The sequence below is a fragment of the Armigeres subalbatus genome, chromosome 1 (assembly GCF_024139115.2).
Source record: "Armigeres subalbatus isolate Guangzhou_Male chromosome 1, GZ_Asu_2, whole genome shotgun sequence".
Classification (NCBI taxonomy): Eukaryota; Metazoa; Arthropoda; class Insecta; order Diptera; family Culicidae; genus Armigeres; species Armigeres subalbatus.
In genome coordinates this window covers 277,211,075-277,227,974 of record NC_085139.1, presented here as the reverse complement: position 1 = coordinate 277,227,974, position 16,900 = coordinate 277,211,075, and the positions used below count along the sequence as shown (strand labels likewise).

Below are 16,900 nucleotides of genomic sequence, written 5' to 3'. Positions count from 1 at the left end.
GGTCAATGTAAGCCACCCACCACGAGTTTCTATCGGTGGTGACGAAATCGAGGTGGTTGAAGAATTCGTGTACTTGGGATCACTGGTGACCGCCAATAACGATACCAGCAGAGAAATTCGGAGACGCATCATGACGGGAAATCGTACTTACTTTGGACTCCGCAAAACGCTCCGATCGAATAGAGTTCGCCGCCGTATCAAACTGACTATCTTCAAAACGCTCGTAGTTCTGCTCTGCTCGTGGAGGACCAACGCGCACTTGGAGTTTTCGAAAGGAAAGTGCTGCGTACCATCTATGGTGGGGTGCAGATGGCGGACGGTACGTGGAGGAGGCGAATGAACCACGAGTTGCATCAGCTGTTGGGAGAACCATCCATCGTTCACACCGCGAAAATCGGACGACTGCGGTGGGCCGGGCACGTAGCCAGAATGTCGGACAGTAACCCGGTGAAAATGGTTCTCGACAACGATCCGACGGGCACAAGAAGGCGAGGTGCGCAGCGGGCAAGGTGGGTCGATCAGGTGGAAGATGACTTGCGGACCCTCCGTAGACTGCGTGGTTGGCGAAGTGCAGCCAGGGTTGTAAATTTTTGGCAGCACTGGATGAAGGTGATGTTTTTTTATATCATGTTTTTATTTTCTTCCTGCTTTGAAATCAACCTCACATTCCCGGAGAGGCAGAAAAGTAAACAACAGAACTCACATCACCCACTGCGCCGCGAAGATGAAATCTACCACAGCAAAATGTACACATTCACCCAGCAAATTGAAAAAAATCACCACGCGTTTAAATGGGCCACTCACAGTCATACGGTAAGGAGCGAACTGAGCAGCATGTCAGAGTGACTTGTGAGTGGCTGAATGCGAAATTGAAAGGTCGGTGTTGGAAATGATTTTTCGGCTGCACCCAGTCGCACTCACCACGGCGGCAATGAAGGCGACTGCAGATTATACTGAGATCCATGTTTTTCACTGCATTGACTGTGAAATATTTCTACCCTGAGTGCAGCCATGGACCGAGCCGAATGGAGAAGACTTTTATGTATTGCACAGACCACTCCGGCCTTAGTCTGGTAATAAATAAATAAATACTTTTACTACTAGATTTCTCTAAAGAGTTCGATCGAGTGCCACATAATAAACTAGTGCAGATGATGTACAAAAATATTATTTGTGCAGAAAACAATGCTGATTTGACTTTGAATGGCAACATGATGACCTTGGCAAGATTCTCAAGTGGTCGAAAGATAACTTATTGCCAATACATCCCAGTAAAACCAAAGCCACGTAAAACCTCAATTATGCCACCCAAAATATCAATTGATGGGTCGGAAGTTGAATTCGTTGACAAAATTAACAATCTAGGTGTCATATTTAAGTAATTTAGTAATTTAGATTGGATTAATTTGTTACCAATGTACGAAATTTTTTTGCTCATTGAAACGATTAAACGTGACGATCAGAAGCCAAATTAAAACTGTTTAAAACACTGCTACTATCACATTTCATGTATAGTGACTTTCTGATCACAAATGCTTTGAATCGATCACTTCATAGGCTAAGAGTGGCATTGAATGCCTGTATAATAATCTGATATATAATCTTTTCCGATATTCACACTATCGCATTTGCAAAACCATCTAGTTGGTTGCTCCTTGGATAAATTTTATACATATAGATCTTGTATGAATATGTTCAAAATAATCAAAACATCAAAACCAGACTTTCTCATTGAAAAACTTGTTCCACTGAGAGGCACACGTACACAAAGTTTTAGAGCTCCATAACATAGTTCTACTGACTACAGTCAATCATCTATCATCAGAGTCATTATAAATTGGAATAGTTTACCAAACTCAATCAAAGTTAATAATTCCAAAGTAAGTTTCAAAGGGGATCTCTTGATGAGTCTGCAATAGACGAGACGGTTATGGACAAAGAGAACAATTTGCATAATAATTAATTTTGCTTTAGTCTAACTTATCTCTACTGTAACATTTAAACCTCAGATCAATCCATCTGACGGTTACGATGCCTTTCTCGATACAATCGTGTGCATTTTGAGATTTGAGATTCCGATGGAAATGCTTTCGGGATAACAACGGGAATCCTTCAGAAAATTCGATGGGAATTCTTTCAGGATTCCGAGGGGAATTGGCGGGAATCATTACGAAATTCCGACGGGTATCCTTTCGGTATTCCGACTTGAATAGAATCGTAATTCCGAGAAAAACTCGACAGGGATTCCGATGCGAATTCTTTGAGGTTTCCGATGGCAATCGTTTCGGAATTCCGAAGGCAATCCTTTCGGTATACCGATGGGAATTCTTTTGCGATTCTAACGGGAATCTTTCGGGGGTCCAACGGGTATCGTTTCGAGGTTCCGACGGGAATCCTCTCGATATTCCGACTGCAATTCACGGATTCCTTCAGAGAATCCTTTAGGGATTCGTCCAGGGAATCCTTTAGGGAATCCTTTAGGGATTCCTCCAGGGAATCCTTTAGGGAATCCTCCAGGGAATCCTTTAGGGAATCCTCCAGGAAATCCTTTAGGAAATCCTCCAGGGAATCGTTTAGGGATTCCTCCTGGGAATCCTTCAGGGATTCCTCCTGGGAATCCTCCAGGGGCTCCTCCTCGGAATTCCCCAGGGATTCCTCCTGGGAATCCTCCAGGGATTCCTCCCGGGAATCCTCCGGGGATTCCTCCCGGGAATCCTCCAGGGTTCAGAGAATACTCCTGGGATTCTTCCAGGGAATCCTCCTGGATTTGATCCAGGGAATCCTGCGGATAATCTTCCAGGGATTACGAATATTCTCCTGGATTCTGGGAATCCCTGGAATATTCTCCTGGATTCTAGGGAATCTCCCTAGGATTCCGAAGGAGAACCTCCAGGGTATACGAAAGAAATCTTCCAGGGATTTTGAAGGGAATAGGAACCGTAGGATGATTTGCTGGAGGAGCACCAGGAGGATTTCCTGAAGAAACTCTAGGAGATTGCTTGCAGGGACTTTGGGAGGATTTGCTGGAGGAGCTCCAAGAGCAATTGCAAGAGGATGTCCATGAGATGTGCGGATAGAACTTCAGAAACATTGGCTGAAGAGACTGCGCAAGAATTTGTTGAAGGGTTAGGAAACCCCAGGAAAAATAGCAAAAGGAACTCTAGGAAGATTTGCTAGAGGACCTCCAGAAGGACGTGCAGTAGCTACCAGTATGCTCCCTAAGAATTCTTCATCGGATTCACGAATGGAATTCCTGAATGGATTCTCTATAGATTCCCGAAAACATTTCCACCGAACTCCAAAAGAAATCTGCATTGGATTCACGGTGTTGAACTTAATCTGTAGATTAAAAAAAATCTTTAATAAAGTTTAATAAAAATGCATTGGATTCCCGAAAGAATCCTTACTGGAGCGGGGTGAAGACGAATGCAACGATGCCTGTGAAAGACGCGAATGATCAGTTATTGACCGACCCAATTGACCAGCTGAAACGCTGGTTCAAGCACTTCGAACAACTTTTTCAAGTGTCAGCCAGGCTACCACCACCTCGGCATGATCTGCACAGGATCCGAGTATAACACGAGATTCAAACAGCCATCCAACGCATGAAATCGAATAAAGCCCCAGGGGTCGATCGCATAATCATATCAGCCGAGATGCTCAAAGCTGACCCCATAACATCCGCTCAACTACTGCATCGTTTAATTCGTAATATCTGGGACACCGCAACTTTCCCGGTTGACTGGATGCAAGGTATCTTAGTACAGGTGCCCAAAAAGGGTGACCTGACTGTATGCGATAACTGGCGAGGCATTATGTTGCTGTGCACCGTTCTCAAAGTTCTATGCAAAATTATTCAATTGAGCAGTATTCCAGTTATAAATTTTCTAACAAAACTGTTCGAATCTTTAAAACTACGTCTGCTGATCCTAACTTCCATACAATTTATAATTCTACCAAAGATGCCCTTAGACTAAATATGTTATCTAAATGCTAAATGCATATGCGAAAGTATTGAACAGAAAAAAAAAGTATTCACCTCTCACTTGATGAAGGTAGAGGATGATTTAAGAACAGAACTAGTTCCAGCTTGGACGTGTGTTTATTGTATTCATTAAATATTCATATTGATAACATAAATTGGATGATACTTACATTGATGTTTCTGACTTTGATTCGAGTGCTGTATCTCACGGCGCAGTCCACGCCACAGTTTCGACACAATCATCGAATATGCGAATCCCATCGTAAGCAGCGGAAAGCACAGAAGCCCCGTGTCCAGGAAGATCACATAGGCCCGTTCGTAGGATTGGTCCGGCCACATTTCGCGGCACTTCATCGGCTGCTCAATGCTGCTGGCCATGGTTTCGGCAAGGGTGATGGTCAGATTGGTCGCCGTTGAACGCAACCGATGCACCGGTTGCAGTCGCTGCACGTAGCACAGGGGAGAGTTCACCAGAAAGCTCAGAAGCCAAACCAGGGCATTCATTTTGTACGCGTGGAATTGGGTCTGCCAGCGGCGCGACGAAAGCGGCCGACAGATGGCGAAGAAACGCTCCAGTGATATGGCCACCAGGGTCCACACGGCCACCGAAACGGAAACGGCTGCGAATGGATGGAGAATATTTGTTGCAGTTATTGTGATGTAAGCATGCTCACATCTACCGTACAGATAATTCTCGGATTTTTTTTTTCCAATGGGCGTAATTGATTCTGATTTGACGAAATATGCTGAATATCATATGAGTCGTTACGCCTATTTAAAAGAAATCCTAGAATTGTTTTTATTGTTTTACTCTTTATGTTACTGAGTTTGCTACTGCACTACTACGTGTTAAACAACTGGTACTTAGTGAAGAAAATTATGTTCAGCTTTTTAGTGGAATGTCTTCACTTGTCATAAGACGAGTTTGTACCTTTCCATTTAATTCCACCACTTGATTGTACCTTGACAGATACGCATTTCGCCCCTCGTCTTATGACAAGTGAACTGGTACTTAGTTGACATGTACTGAATGTGTTCTGAATTTTGTTCTGTAAAAAATATATGAAAACACTTTGTTTTACCTTGAAAGTACGGTATCACTTTGCACATTATCCTGCCGAAAATGAACTTTCGCAGAACTTGCCCTACCAGTGTGAACGGCATGCAAAATACACCCAGCAGAAGATCCGATATGGCCTGCAAAGGAGAAAAATGTCATTAAACATCAAGTTGACATGTATTCATTTAATTTATTTAGTTTACATCTAAACAGATAACACTGCATCAACTTTTTGGCGCCACAATCCTCGGATGCATCCCATGCTCACCCAACCGATTTGTACGCTGTGATTCACGCCTTCTGTATCTTCTTGTGCCGGATCAGAAGCAAGCACCATCTTCGCAGGGTTGCTGTCCGGTATTCCTGCGAAATGACCTGTCCATCGTACCTTTCCGGCTTTTGCCACCTTCTGGACACTGGATTCGCCGTAGAGATGAGCGAGCGCGTGGTTCATCCCTCGGCGCCAAACACCGTTCCCTTGGGGGAAGGGTCATTTGGCCGAAAGCTATTTGGCCGAAAGGGTCATTTGGCCGAACGGGTCGTTTGGCCGAACGGGTCGTTTGGCCGAAAGGGTCGTTTGGCCGAATGGGTAATTTGGCCGAAAGGGTAATTTGGCCGAAAGGGTCATTTGGCCGAAAGCGTCGTTTGGCCGAATAGGTCATTTGGCCGAAAGGGTTGTTTGGCCGAATGGGTTATTTGACCGAAAGGGTCATTAGGCCGAAATGGTCGTTTGGCTGAATGGGTCATTCGGCCGACAGGATCATTTAGCCGAAAGGGTCATTTGGCAGAAAGGATAATTCAGCCGAAAGGGTTATTTAGCCAAAAGGATCATTTGGCCGAAAGGGTCATTTGTCCGAAAGGGTCATTTGACCGAAAGGGTGGCTTGGCCGAAAAGACATTTGGCCGCAATGAGAAGTGAGAAATGAGTAGTGAGAAGAGAGACGTCTCTTCTCATTCCTAATTTCTCACTTTTCAAATGAACTAATCAGCCAAATGTCCTATTCGAACAAATGACCCTCTCTGCTAAATGACTTTTCCGGCCAAATGACCCTTTCGTCCAAACGACCCTTTCGGCCAAACGACTCTTTCGGCCTAATGACCCTTTCGCCCAAACGACCCTTTTTTCCTAACGACCCTTTCGCCCCAACAACCCTATCGGCCAAATGACCTTGTTGGCTTCCGCAACCGGTAACCTAAGGTAGGCTACCTGCTTGCCAAAGGGACCGCCTCTTACGCGTACAGAGGTTTTCTCGCCCTGGTCTCTGACCCTTGCTTGCACTGGCGGATCACTTCCGCCCCCAACGATCTCCCCTCGGCACCGTCTCCAAAGACCTCTTGGGCCAGCTTCTTGTATGTGTCCAACTTGGTGCTAGCTATTTGGCTTAATATTACAATAGGTTGAAGACGCATCTCTCGGGCCTTTTTTCTTCAGTCATCTTCTTTCTTCTTCGCTTTTTCCTTTTTTGACATAGGACAACGTCTGTCTTCTGACGTAGGACTACGTCTTTTTTTTTCTTCCTAAGCAATGGAGGGGGAATCTGCTCAACGGACATCCTGGGTTGTCTAGGAAGTGCGGGGTTAGGGATTATCTCCAACAGCAAACGAGGGAGGCAGGACTGCATCCCCGACCCGCTAAACCGTTTCCATTGCCGCCAAGCCCATAGTCCCTTCGGTACAACCAGAAAGCAATGCTTCAAAGGGGAGCCAGTGCACAACGCACCCTCAAGGTTAGCTGCGTGTCCTTGCAGCACTGAACATCGTAACTCGCTTTTTTAGAAGAACACCATGGTATCGTGCCAGCGCATTGCCGGCTTTCCAGGTGGCCTTACCACGCCCTATGTCCTCGGAAGGTGGGAAGGGTCGATTTCGCGCCTGCTTCCCTCTGCACGACTGGTATCAAGAATGATGATGCCGCGTGCACCCCAAATTGACCTTTCTGCGATACGGCCTATTCGCCAGCACACAGAGGGACTTGCCGACGCGGTGCCTACACCTGCCCCAGCCTTGACGAGGACCCCTTTCCGTCCTCGGGCTCGAAACCCGCCCGGTTGACCGACGCCGCGAAAGCGACGATACCATGCTGTTCTTCGCGCTGCCACTTGTTCGATTAAAGGATCGAGTTCGACCACAGAGCGAGACCACCGGTATGACCCATGAAGCCGACTCCGATCCCTTGGACCACCTCTTATTTGCGCCTGAACTAGCCATCCTTGAGTCCAAGCGCCACCTTCTGTGTAGCTCTGAGACGATTTGGGCGATAGCCGATAAAACGGCGTTCTAGTCAACTTCATCTTTACACATCCTCCGAACTAGGTTGTCCGAGGTAGTGTCCAGACCACATGTGGCAAGCATGTGGTCACGCATTGCGCGAAAACGTGAGCACATGAACAACACGTGTTCCGCCGTTTCCTCTAAACCTGCGCACACCAAACACTCGGGCGAGGCCGAGCAAGCCAGCTGCATTACCTGCACTGTGATTTTGCAGCACGCTTAAACGCCGGGCACATCGAACCCCCCATGGGGTGCTTGCTGTTCACAGCTTTGCTGGAACAAATCAAACAATTGGGAGGGTTCGTGCAGCATTGTGCCTTATGTCCCTCCAATCCGCAGCGTCGGCAGAAATTGCTTCTGTCAGGGCCTTTGCAGTCCCATTGCTTGTGCCCCGGTTCCAGGCACTTGAAGCAAACTTCGGGTTGCTCGTATATGCGCACAGGGCATACCGACCATCCCACCTTGACGCTCCCTAACTTGACTACCTTGGAGGGCTCCGCTGCAGATAGCCGAACCAATGCTACCTGCGTCCCTGTCGAACCTTTCCGTAGCCGAACGGCTGCGGTGGGCGTCTCCACTTCACACTGTCGCCGCACTGCCGTGGTGATCTCGTCCAGGTCCTTAACCCTTAGATTCACCTCCGTCGTGAGTGCCCTCACCTTGACCGTCTCGCCTAGAACTTCCTCCGCCAACTTCTTGTAGGCGGCGCCCTTTTGCGAGACGCCCCGCTTTAGCTCGAGGATCATCTCGCCCATCCGGGTACGTCTTATTCGACGTACGTCGGCGTCGAGTTCACCGAACTTGACGTCACTCCTCATCGCCTTCAAGACGTCCGAGTACTTAGCCTCGTCCGCCGTGATGACTAGGGCATCGCCCCTGGAGCGATTGGCGCCTACCCTAGACTTCTTGCTACCCTCATTCGCCTGGGACTTCTTTTCGGCTCTTGACGTCTTTGGTTTCCTCTTGTTTCCTCAAGAGACCAGGGTCCAGGAGGCGTCATCCCCCTCTATTTCCCTGGTCTGGTGCGGCTGAGTGCCGTAAACCCTTACCACCATCTTTCCTGGGTGGACGGACCTTTCCAGGTCCTTCCTCCCCCGGTTTTGGAGGTACCTGGCCGGAGTTCAGCTTCCCAGCCCCACTACCCTTGTTCGGGGTAGTAACCCTTCTCATCTCATCCCCTGGAGACTCTCTCCCCCGTTTTTGTGCCTGCTCCGTAGCAGTCACCCTTGACGTACCCGCAAATACTTGAGCCTCAGTCTGGGTAGACCTTGGTACCACCGTCTTCGCTGGCACGCCTTCGGTCGATTCGACCTTGCCCGAGTCCGTGAATCCTTGGGCCTCAGTCTGGGTAGACCTCGACTCCATGGATTTCACGGGTTTACACTTGGCCGTCACGACGGTTCTCTCCAGCTTGGCGTCCAGCATCGACTTTCGAAGTTTCTGCAAGCTCATCTTGAGGTCCTTACTGATATTATGCTTCGATGACGCAAAGTCGATGATGGCGTCCAGCTGTTCCGTCGCCACCTCGAAAGCCAAAAGCCCATCGCGTTTGCGGTTCATCACCTCCACAAGCCATGGGCCGTCAATAACCTCTACCGGCGTTTTTTTAGCCGAGAGAAAGGTTAAGTGACCCGCGCTGGCGCTGCGCACCGAGCTGCTGACTATTGCTTCTGGCCTCCTAGGCGGAGACCTGAACAACCCACCTCTTGCGAAGGGGTTGTCGCCTACACTACTACCACTAATTGAAGAATTGACTTGGTTTTCCATTTTGGTCCCACGAGTTGCTCGGGAAAAGAGGTCCACCACGCCAGAGCCCAGCATGACGCGGTAAGGGACAATTACTGTGGAGGGTGCCCAGGTACCCCACAGGCTCCGTCAAAGGCCTAGCTTATTATTTCACCCCCCTGGCCATGCATCCCCTCGGCACGGGTCGCTTGACGCCTTGGGATTAGGGGTTAGGGACGATGGTCCCGGTCTAACTCGCAGTGGCCATGGGGAGGGGTCGTCAAGCCCTTGGACAAAGTCCCTGCTGGCCCCAGCACACCAGAGTTCGTTCGACATCTATGGCACTCCAAACTATCCTTGAGTACAGGTCTTAATATTCAAATCGATCAACATGAAGATCTTCGATGTCCCCACTAGTTTTATGAGTTGGAATAGCTCCACGGGATTTCGTGACACCATTATAGACACATCACAGAATTCGTTTGACATCTACGACACTCCAAACTGTCTTTGAGCGCAGATCCTAATATTCAAAACGATCAACATGAAGATCTCCGATGTCTAAACTATTTTTACGAGCTCCACGGAACTTCGGTACACAGCAAGATAGACACCACAGAGTTCGTTGAACATGTACGACACTCCAAACTCCAAACAAGCTTAGATCCCTATTTGGAAACTATAAATCGATCAACTAGAAGATCTTTGATGTCCCCACTATTTTTATGAGTCGGAATAACTCCATGAGACTTCATTAAACCATTATAAATACATAACAGAATTCGTTGAACATCTATTATACTCCAAACTATCCATGAGTACAGATCAGAATATTCGAAACGATCCACATAGAGATCTTCGATGTCTCAACTATTTTTATGAGTTGTAATAGCTCCACGGGATTTGGTTACACTATTAGAGACACGCCACAGAATTCGCTCGACATCTACGACACTCCAATCTGTCTTTGAGCTCAGATCCCAATATTCAAATCGATCAACACGAAGATCTTTGAGGTCTCCACTATTTCTATGAGTGGAAATAGCTCCATGGGACTTCGATACACCATTATAGATACATTACAGAACTCGTTGAACATCGACGACACTCCAAACTGTCCATGAGTACAGATCTCAATACTCAAATCGATCAACATGAAGATCTACGTTATCCCATCTATTTTTATGAGTTGGAATAGCTCTACTGTTCTTCGTTACACCATTATAGACACATTGTAGAATTCGTTGAACATGTACGACAATACAAATTGTCCATGAGTTCAATTCTTTATATTCAAATCGATCAACAAGAAGATGTACGATGGTCTAGCATGAATTTACCGCCAAAAAATTGTATGGTGAAGGACATCTAGGAAAGATCGATATAGTACGTACAATTACTATTTTCAACACCCCTCTCCCCTTCGCCACTTCTTGTAATGAACCTCTAGTTTTTTTTATTATTCGTCACGCAATTTGTGAATAACCACCTTACACAAATTTCATCAATAATGAGAGCATTTCTCGAAAAAAAATACAATGACCTGTTACCTGTTAGTCTACTAAATATTTTTTCGATGAAGAAGATTATTATTGAGAAACTTAACTATTGATTCCTTTTGGTACACTGTTTTGAGCATGAGCATGAGCATGAGCATTATGACCGTACAATTCGTAGTTGCTACTCCGTGATTGACTGGAACTTGTGAAATTGCACAGAGAACCATGTGAATGGAGCATGGGATATGCTATCCATTCTCAATGTACACGTTTCAGAAGCTCACGTATTGAAAGTCAATACCGGCGCCGGCCACGTCCTTACGGTCATATAGGAAAGGTAGGATTGTTAGTTCGACTCTCGTTGCTACTAGAGACCGAGAACACCTCTGCATCTCCACGATTGTCACGGGATGTGGTATTGTGTTAGTTGCATAGGATATTTTATCTGGATTCACTTTGGTAAGTGATGCGATCTAAGGGAGGGGATTATATGAAATACAAATAAAAACGCGAACCGTACAGATCAAAACAAAATATCTCGGATCACGCGACAGTTTTGCTTGCTATTCGAAATACGATCAATCGTGAAATCAACACAGAACTATTTCGCGACGACCAAAACACATACCACCACGCACTGTACATACTTGCTCAAATCACAAGAGAAAACACACACTGAACTGATTAGCTTTATTACCGGCCGCGCAATGCAGAACACAATATTTCGACGGATCGCGCGATCGTTCTGCTGTCCGAAGCAAGAGAAAACACACACTGAACTCGATTCCTTTTGGTACACTGTTTTCAAAAAGTTTACTCCTAGTGTGCTGCATGTTTGCAGCAGTGCACCAGAGCTTAACATGTCGATTCGAAAGTTTTATTGAACCGCCTTCTGTTGACGATCTCGCAGAATCACATCAAATGGTTGCAGAGGAACTGAGAGAGAGATTTTTTTAGCAACATGATTTAGCTATTACATTTAATTCATTTTGGGATAAGTATGGAGAAAAGCATTTGAAATGAAATTTTGTGATATTATTCATACGTAAATTACTTTACTCTTACATATAAATGTTAGTCTTAGTAACATCCACTTCCGTGCAATACTGAAACCAATTATATTGTCGATTGAATGTATTGCGAGCTTTATTCAGTTCTTGGTACGCAATCCTCATTTATTGGTTAGACTGTCATCTCATGATACCTCTTGGTGGTTTCGATACGTATAGAAATGGTAAACACTTGGGTAAACATATCGTATAAAATATATAATATGTATAATAAGTATGAAACAAGTAAGTATGAGAGTACCAACGTCTTCAGGGTGCAACTTACTCTAATTCTGATCGATTATGGAGTAGCAATAATTCACATGTATAGCCCAGCCGGTCATCAAGAGACGCCGTGGTACCAAGCTTTATTCTATAACACTTCTTCTTCTTCTTATTGGCATTACATCCCCACACTGGGACAGAGCTGCCTCGCAGCTTAGTGTTCATTAAGCACTTCCACAGTTATTAACTGCGAGGTTTCCAAGCCAAGTTACCTTTTTTGCATTTGTATATCATGAGGCTAGCACGATGATACTTTTATGCCCAGGGAAGTCGAGACAATTTCCAATCCGAAAATTGTCTAGACCGGCACCGGGAATCGAACCCAGCCACTCTCAGCATGGTCATGCTTAGTAGCCGCGCGTCATACCGCACGGCTAAGGAGGGCCCCTCTATAACAGTATAGATTACTATGTCTGAAACTTGATTATGCATATGTACAACATGTGATAGATTTAGTTCGGAAAAGGTATTAGAGGGTAACCGCCCCTTCGGTGGGGTTTGATCCCACGACCCCAGTTCGCATGACAGGTGCTTTCCCTACTAAGCTACGAAGGACCTCCGTCGTCCACCGCAGCTTAGCGGGTACTGATGAAACCAAATTCCCAGCACCAGGTACCAGCCGATCTCTCGCAATACATTTTCAGAACTAACTCTCTCAAATGTATTTTTGTACACATGTCAAACAAGTAGGATGAGTATTTCTCGGGTACTTATTCAAAAGGACGTATGTGATTTTGTAAACTAAGATTCAAACGTCGATTTGTCCAATCTGATAGCACTCCCACGCAAAACATCACCACAGACAGGTAGGGGAAGCCTTCGGCTACCGCTTGGTGGTGTTGGTTTGCGTGGGAGTACCATCAGATTGGACAAATCGACGTTTGAATCTTTGTTTACAAAATCACATACGTCCTTTTGAATAAGTACCCGAGATTTAGTAATTGTCCGGCTCCTACACACTTGCTTCATCAGCAACGGCGCTCAATGAAGTAGGGTTGTGTGAGGTTGTGCCAGTTTGGTCGTCAGATCCCGACCCGACCACACAAGCGAAGAGAGATCGCCACTCGAGATCAGTATATTCAAAGTTAATTGCCTATATGCCGGGTATTAAGCCGGGGTAATGATGTCCATTTGAACAATTCCAACTAACAAGATTTTTATATAATGGTGTAATGATGTTCTATTGATGGTTCCAACTAACAAACGAGCTTTAGAATCCATGAATCACTAAGTTGGTCTTTTAGACCTCCAATATCTGAACTCATGTATGGCGCTGTAAATATTCCGGGAATGTTATGATTTGTATATGCTGGTATATTGATGTCCCATGGGGTTTCTACAACTGACACACACACTCAGGATCCTATGATTCACTCTGTTGGCCTCGTAGACCTCCAATATCTGAACTCAAAAATCGTTTGGATTATCGTAGATATTCTTGGAATGTTTCAATTTTCATATACTGGTGTAATGATGCCTCATGGGGTTTTTACAACTAACACATAAGCTGAGTTGCCTTTGAATCACTCTGTTGGTCTTGTAGATCCCCAAGATCTGAATTCAAGAATGATTTGGAGTACCGTAGATACTCTGGGAATATTGTATTTTGTATATACTGGTGTAATGATGTTCCATGAGGCTTCTCCAGCTAACACACAAGCTCGGAAATCAATGAATCACTCTGTTGGTCTTGAAGACCTCCAGTATCTGAACTCAAGAATGACTTGGATTACCCCAGGAACTCTGGGAATGCTGTGATTTGCATATTCTGGTGTAATGATGTCCCAAGGGGTTGCTCCAACTAACGTACAAGCTCAGGACCCTATGAATCACTCTGTTGGTGTTGTAGAACTTCAAGATCTAAACTCAAGAAAGGTTTGGAGTACCGTAGATATTCTGGGAATGTGGATGTTTTTATATATTGACATAATCACGTCCCATGGGGTTTTTACAACTAACACACAAGCTCAGGAACCTATCAATCACTCTGTTGGTCTTGTAGGCCTTCAAGATCTGAACTCAATAATTGTTTGGAGTACCGTAGATATTCTGGGAGTCTTGTATTTTGTATATACTACTGTAATAATGTTCCATGGGGCTCCTTCAACTATTACACAAGCTCGGGAACCCATGAACTGCTCTGTTGATCTTGTAGACCTCCAAGATCTGAACTCAAGAATAGTTTGTAGTACCGTTTATGTTTTGGCAACACTGCGATTTGATAAAAAATAGTTTAATTATGTCTCAAGTAGCAATGCCAACTTCAAATAAGAATTGAGGCCCCGTAAAACGCTTCGTTGTTTATGTAGATCATCAAGACCTGAACTCAAGGAAGGTTTGGAAGCCCTAGAAGATCTCAAAAAAAAATATTTTACCCCATATTTCTACTTTTTCATGATTTGCATACGTTTTTGAAGCAGAATGTCCAAAATTTATGTAGAAATACGACGAAAAAATCCGGATTGAATCGGTTAAAGAAGCCCAATTTAAGCAGCTAGAAAGAAGAAATATAACAAGACAACCTGCTCCTACATTAACTCCCGGACAAGTAGTTTATATTAAAGACAAAATTATAAAGCCAAAACATAGAAAATTGTTTAGAAAGGGATTTGTTCAGAACAGTAACGAAGTTACCTTTAGGGACGAGCATAACGCAAAACTACACAAATCTAATAGGAAAAACATTAATTTGCCTTCAGGATCCCGGCAGCTCTAGGTAGTTTACACATTCAGAATTTGAACCAAGAACATGTAGCTGTCATACACTTGAGTAAAGGCAAAATTATCACAGGACAAAAAAAAAATTATAAACAAGATAAACACGACGACAATAGAATGGGCTGTAAACGACATTAAGACAAAAATACTTACAAGAGAGACCAACGACCCCGACATGACCGCACTACTGAAATGGAAAATCAACGAAATAGAATCAAACCTCGAACAAATTCAACCAAGACATCGACGACAAAAACGATGGGACTCACTCAGGAGAGCTTAGAAGTGGATGTCAGGCTCACCAGACGCAGACGATCTCAAACTAATCAACTCAGGAATTCATCAGGTGACTCAAAACAGCAATAGACAAATTACAATTAACAACAATTTATACGAAGGACTTAATAACATGACAGACACTATCAACGAATTGATTAGGGAAGAGACAATAACACACTTGGCAGTTAGAGCAGGAAACGATTTGTTACACATTATTTTAAATCTCGATATTGTTAACCAAGAAATAATTAAAATTCAAAATTCATTAACATTTTCAAAGTTAGGAATAGTCAATGATAGAATGATCGGACCTGAGGAAATAGGGCTCATTAATCAAATTCTTAGTTATCAGGGCATATCAACTGACCTAGCAGAAGAAGTACTCGGATTTGCAAGCGTCACCATTGGAACAGACGGAGAAACCATACTCTACATCTCCAACATTCCAAACCTCAGTAGCACAACATATCGGCATCTTAAAATAGTACCCGTAATAACTCATTCGTTACGTATAAAACTGGAAGGCTCAGAATATCTTCAAGGTAATGGTAAACTTTACATGAAAACTGATTCTTGCGCAAAGTTAGGCAATTGGAGCCTATGCAACCTCAATCATTTGAAAGATATTTCCACAGATGACTGTATAGCCAACATAATCAATGGTCTCGATAGTAGATGTAGCTATGAATCTATCGCACATCATCCCATAGTAACAGAATTGGGTCCAACGAGGGTAAACGAGGTCAATGATACTCTCACTAACACCTGCGGAACCTCTAGCAGACAACTGATGGGATCATTCCTAATAACATATCAAAATTGCAGCGTTTCAATTCAAAACACATCATTCACAAATCAAGTACTAGAAACCGTCGAACACCCAATCTTCTCATTTTCGACCGGCTTGAACGTCTCCAAGCAACATATCGAACTCCGCTAGCAATGATGGTTCTCCGTAGTTGCATGTCCGAAAGATTGTGAAACTATTGAGAACTTGAGCTACAGGTCCTAAGCCCTGATAAAGGAGGAAGGTTGCGATGGCTGTTATTCATGGCCATCGTGTAAAGCAAAAATGGATAAACCCCAATGCCAAGGTGTCATGCGACCCGTGCCGAGGGCTGAATGGTTGAGGGGGTTCTAAACATGCTCAACCGCGAACGGAGCCTGGGGTGCACCAGGGCGAACACCCCAGTAAGCAGCCCTTACTGCACTACGGCGGGGCACTGGTGCAGCGGACATTTATTCCCCTAGCTACTCGTGGGACCAAAATGAGTACAAATTCTACAAACAACCCTCAAGGTGACGACTGCCTCTCTCAGTCGTGTGAGAGCGAAGTGGAGAATACTCTGAGTCAGCTTGGCCTTACCGAAGACCAGCTACTCAGTAGTTCGCAGGAGAAGATGGAAATATCCTGCCCTCAACGTCTATCTCCCGGAGCAGCACATGTTTCGACAAAGCTGATCCAGATCTACAACCCCTCATCGACCGACTCCAACCTGTTGGACATGGAAGATAACGAAGATGATGGTATAAGGATCATCATCAACCCCAAAATCTTTAGCAAGTAGCAAAGGATCCGAAGATAACAAGGGTTCTACGGAAGCCAAGGGTGCTCCGAGAAAGAAAATCCCCACACTCACACGCTCGCAGAGGAAGCAGCTTAGAACTCTCCGGGAGAAGGGAAAAGACTGGAATGAGGCCTTGTCCATAATCCAGAATAAGGAGAGCGAGCCCACTTCCTCAAAACGCTCGAGAAACGACCTAGACAAATCCGCCACAGAGGACCCCAAACAGGGTGAAGGGTGAAGCACCATCTGGATCCGAGAGAGCGCGCCCAACAGTCCTCAAACCGCGCGCCTCAGAAAAACGTGTCTGGACAACAAAACCCACCCATGATGAAAACAGCTGGTATCAGCTACAGTGATATGGCCAAAAGCGTGAAGGTCGGGATAATACCCAAAGACTTTCCCACCGTCCAACTCACTACAGCCCAGCTAGACCTTCTACAAGAAACACTCCTGCTCAGAGT

The 16,900-nt window shown here is 45.0% G+C and overlaps 1 protein-coding gene across 5 annotated transcripts in view; it reads right to left on the bottom strand.

The window, feature by feature from the left end:
* The window catches only part of LOC134207625 (muscarinic acetylcholine receptor M3-like), a 132,567-nt gene that overhangs the window by 54,855 nt on the left and 60,812 nt on the right, over positions 1-16,900 (bottom strand). For all 5 annotated transcript variants that reach the window (XM_062683366.1, XM_062683362.1, XM_062683364.1 and 2 more), the window contains exons 3-4: positions 5,068-5,182; positions 4,156-4,605 (exon numbers count right to left, since the gene is read on the bottom strand). In XM_062683366.1, coding sequence (XP_062539350.1) covers positions 4,156-4,605; positions 5,068-5,182 — 565 coding nt within the window. The remainder of the gene's footprint in view (positions 1-4,155; positions 4,606-5,067; positions 5,183-16,900) is intronic.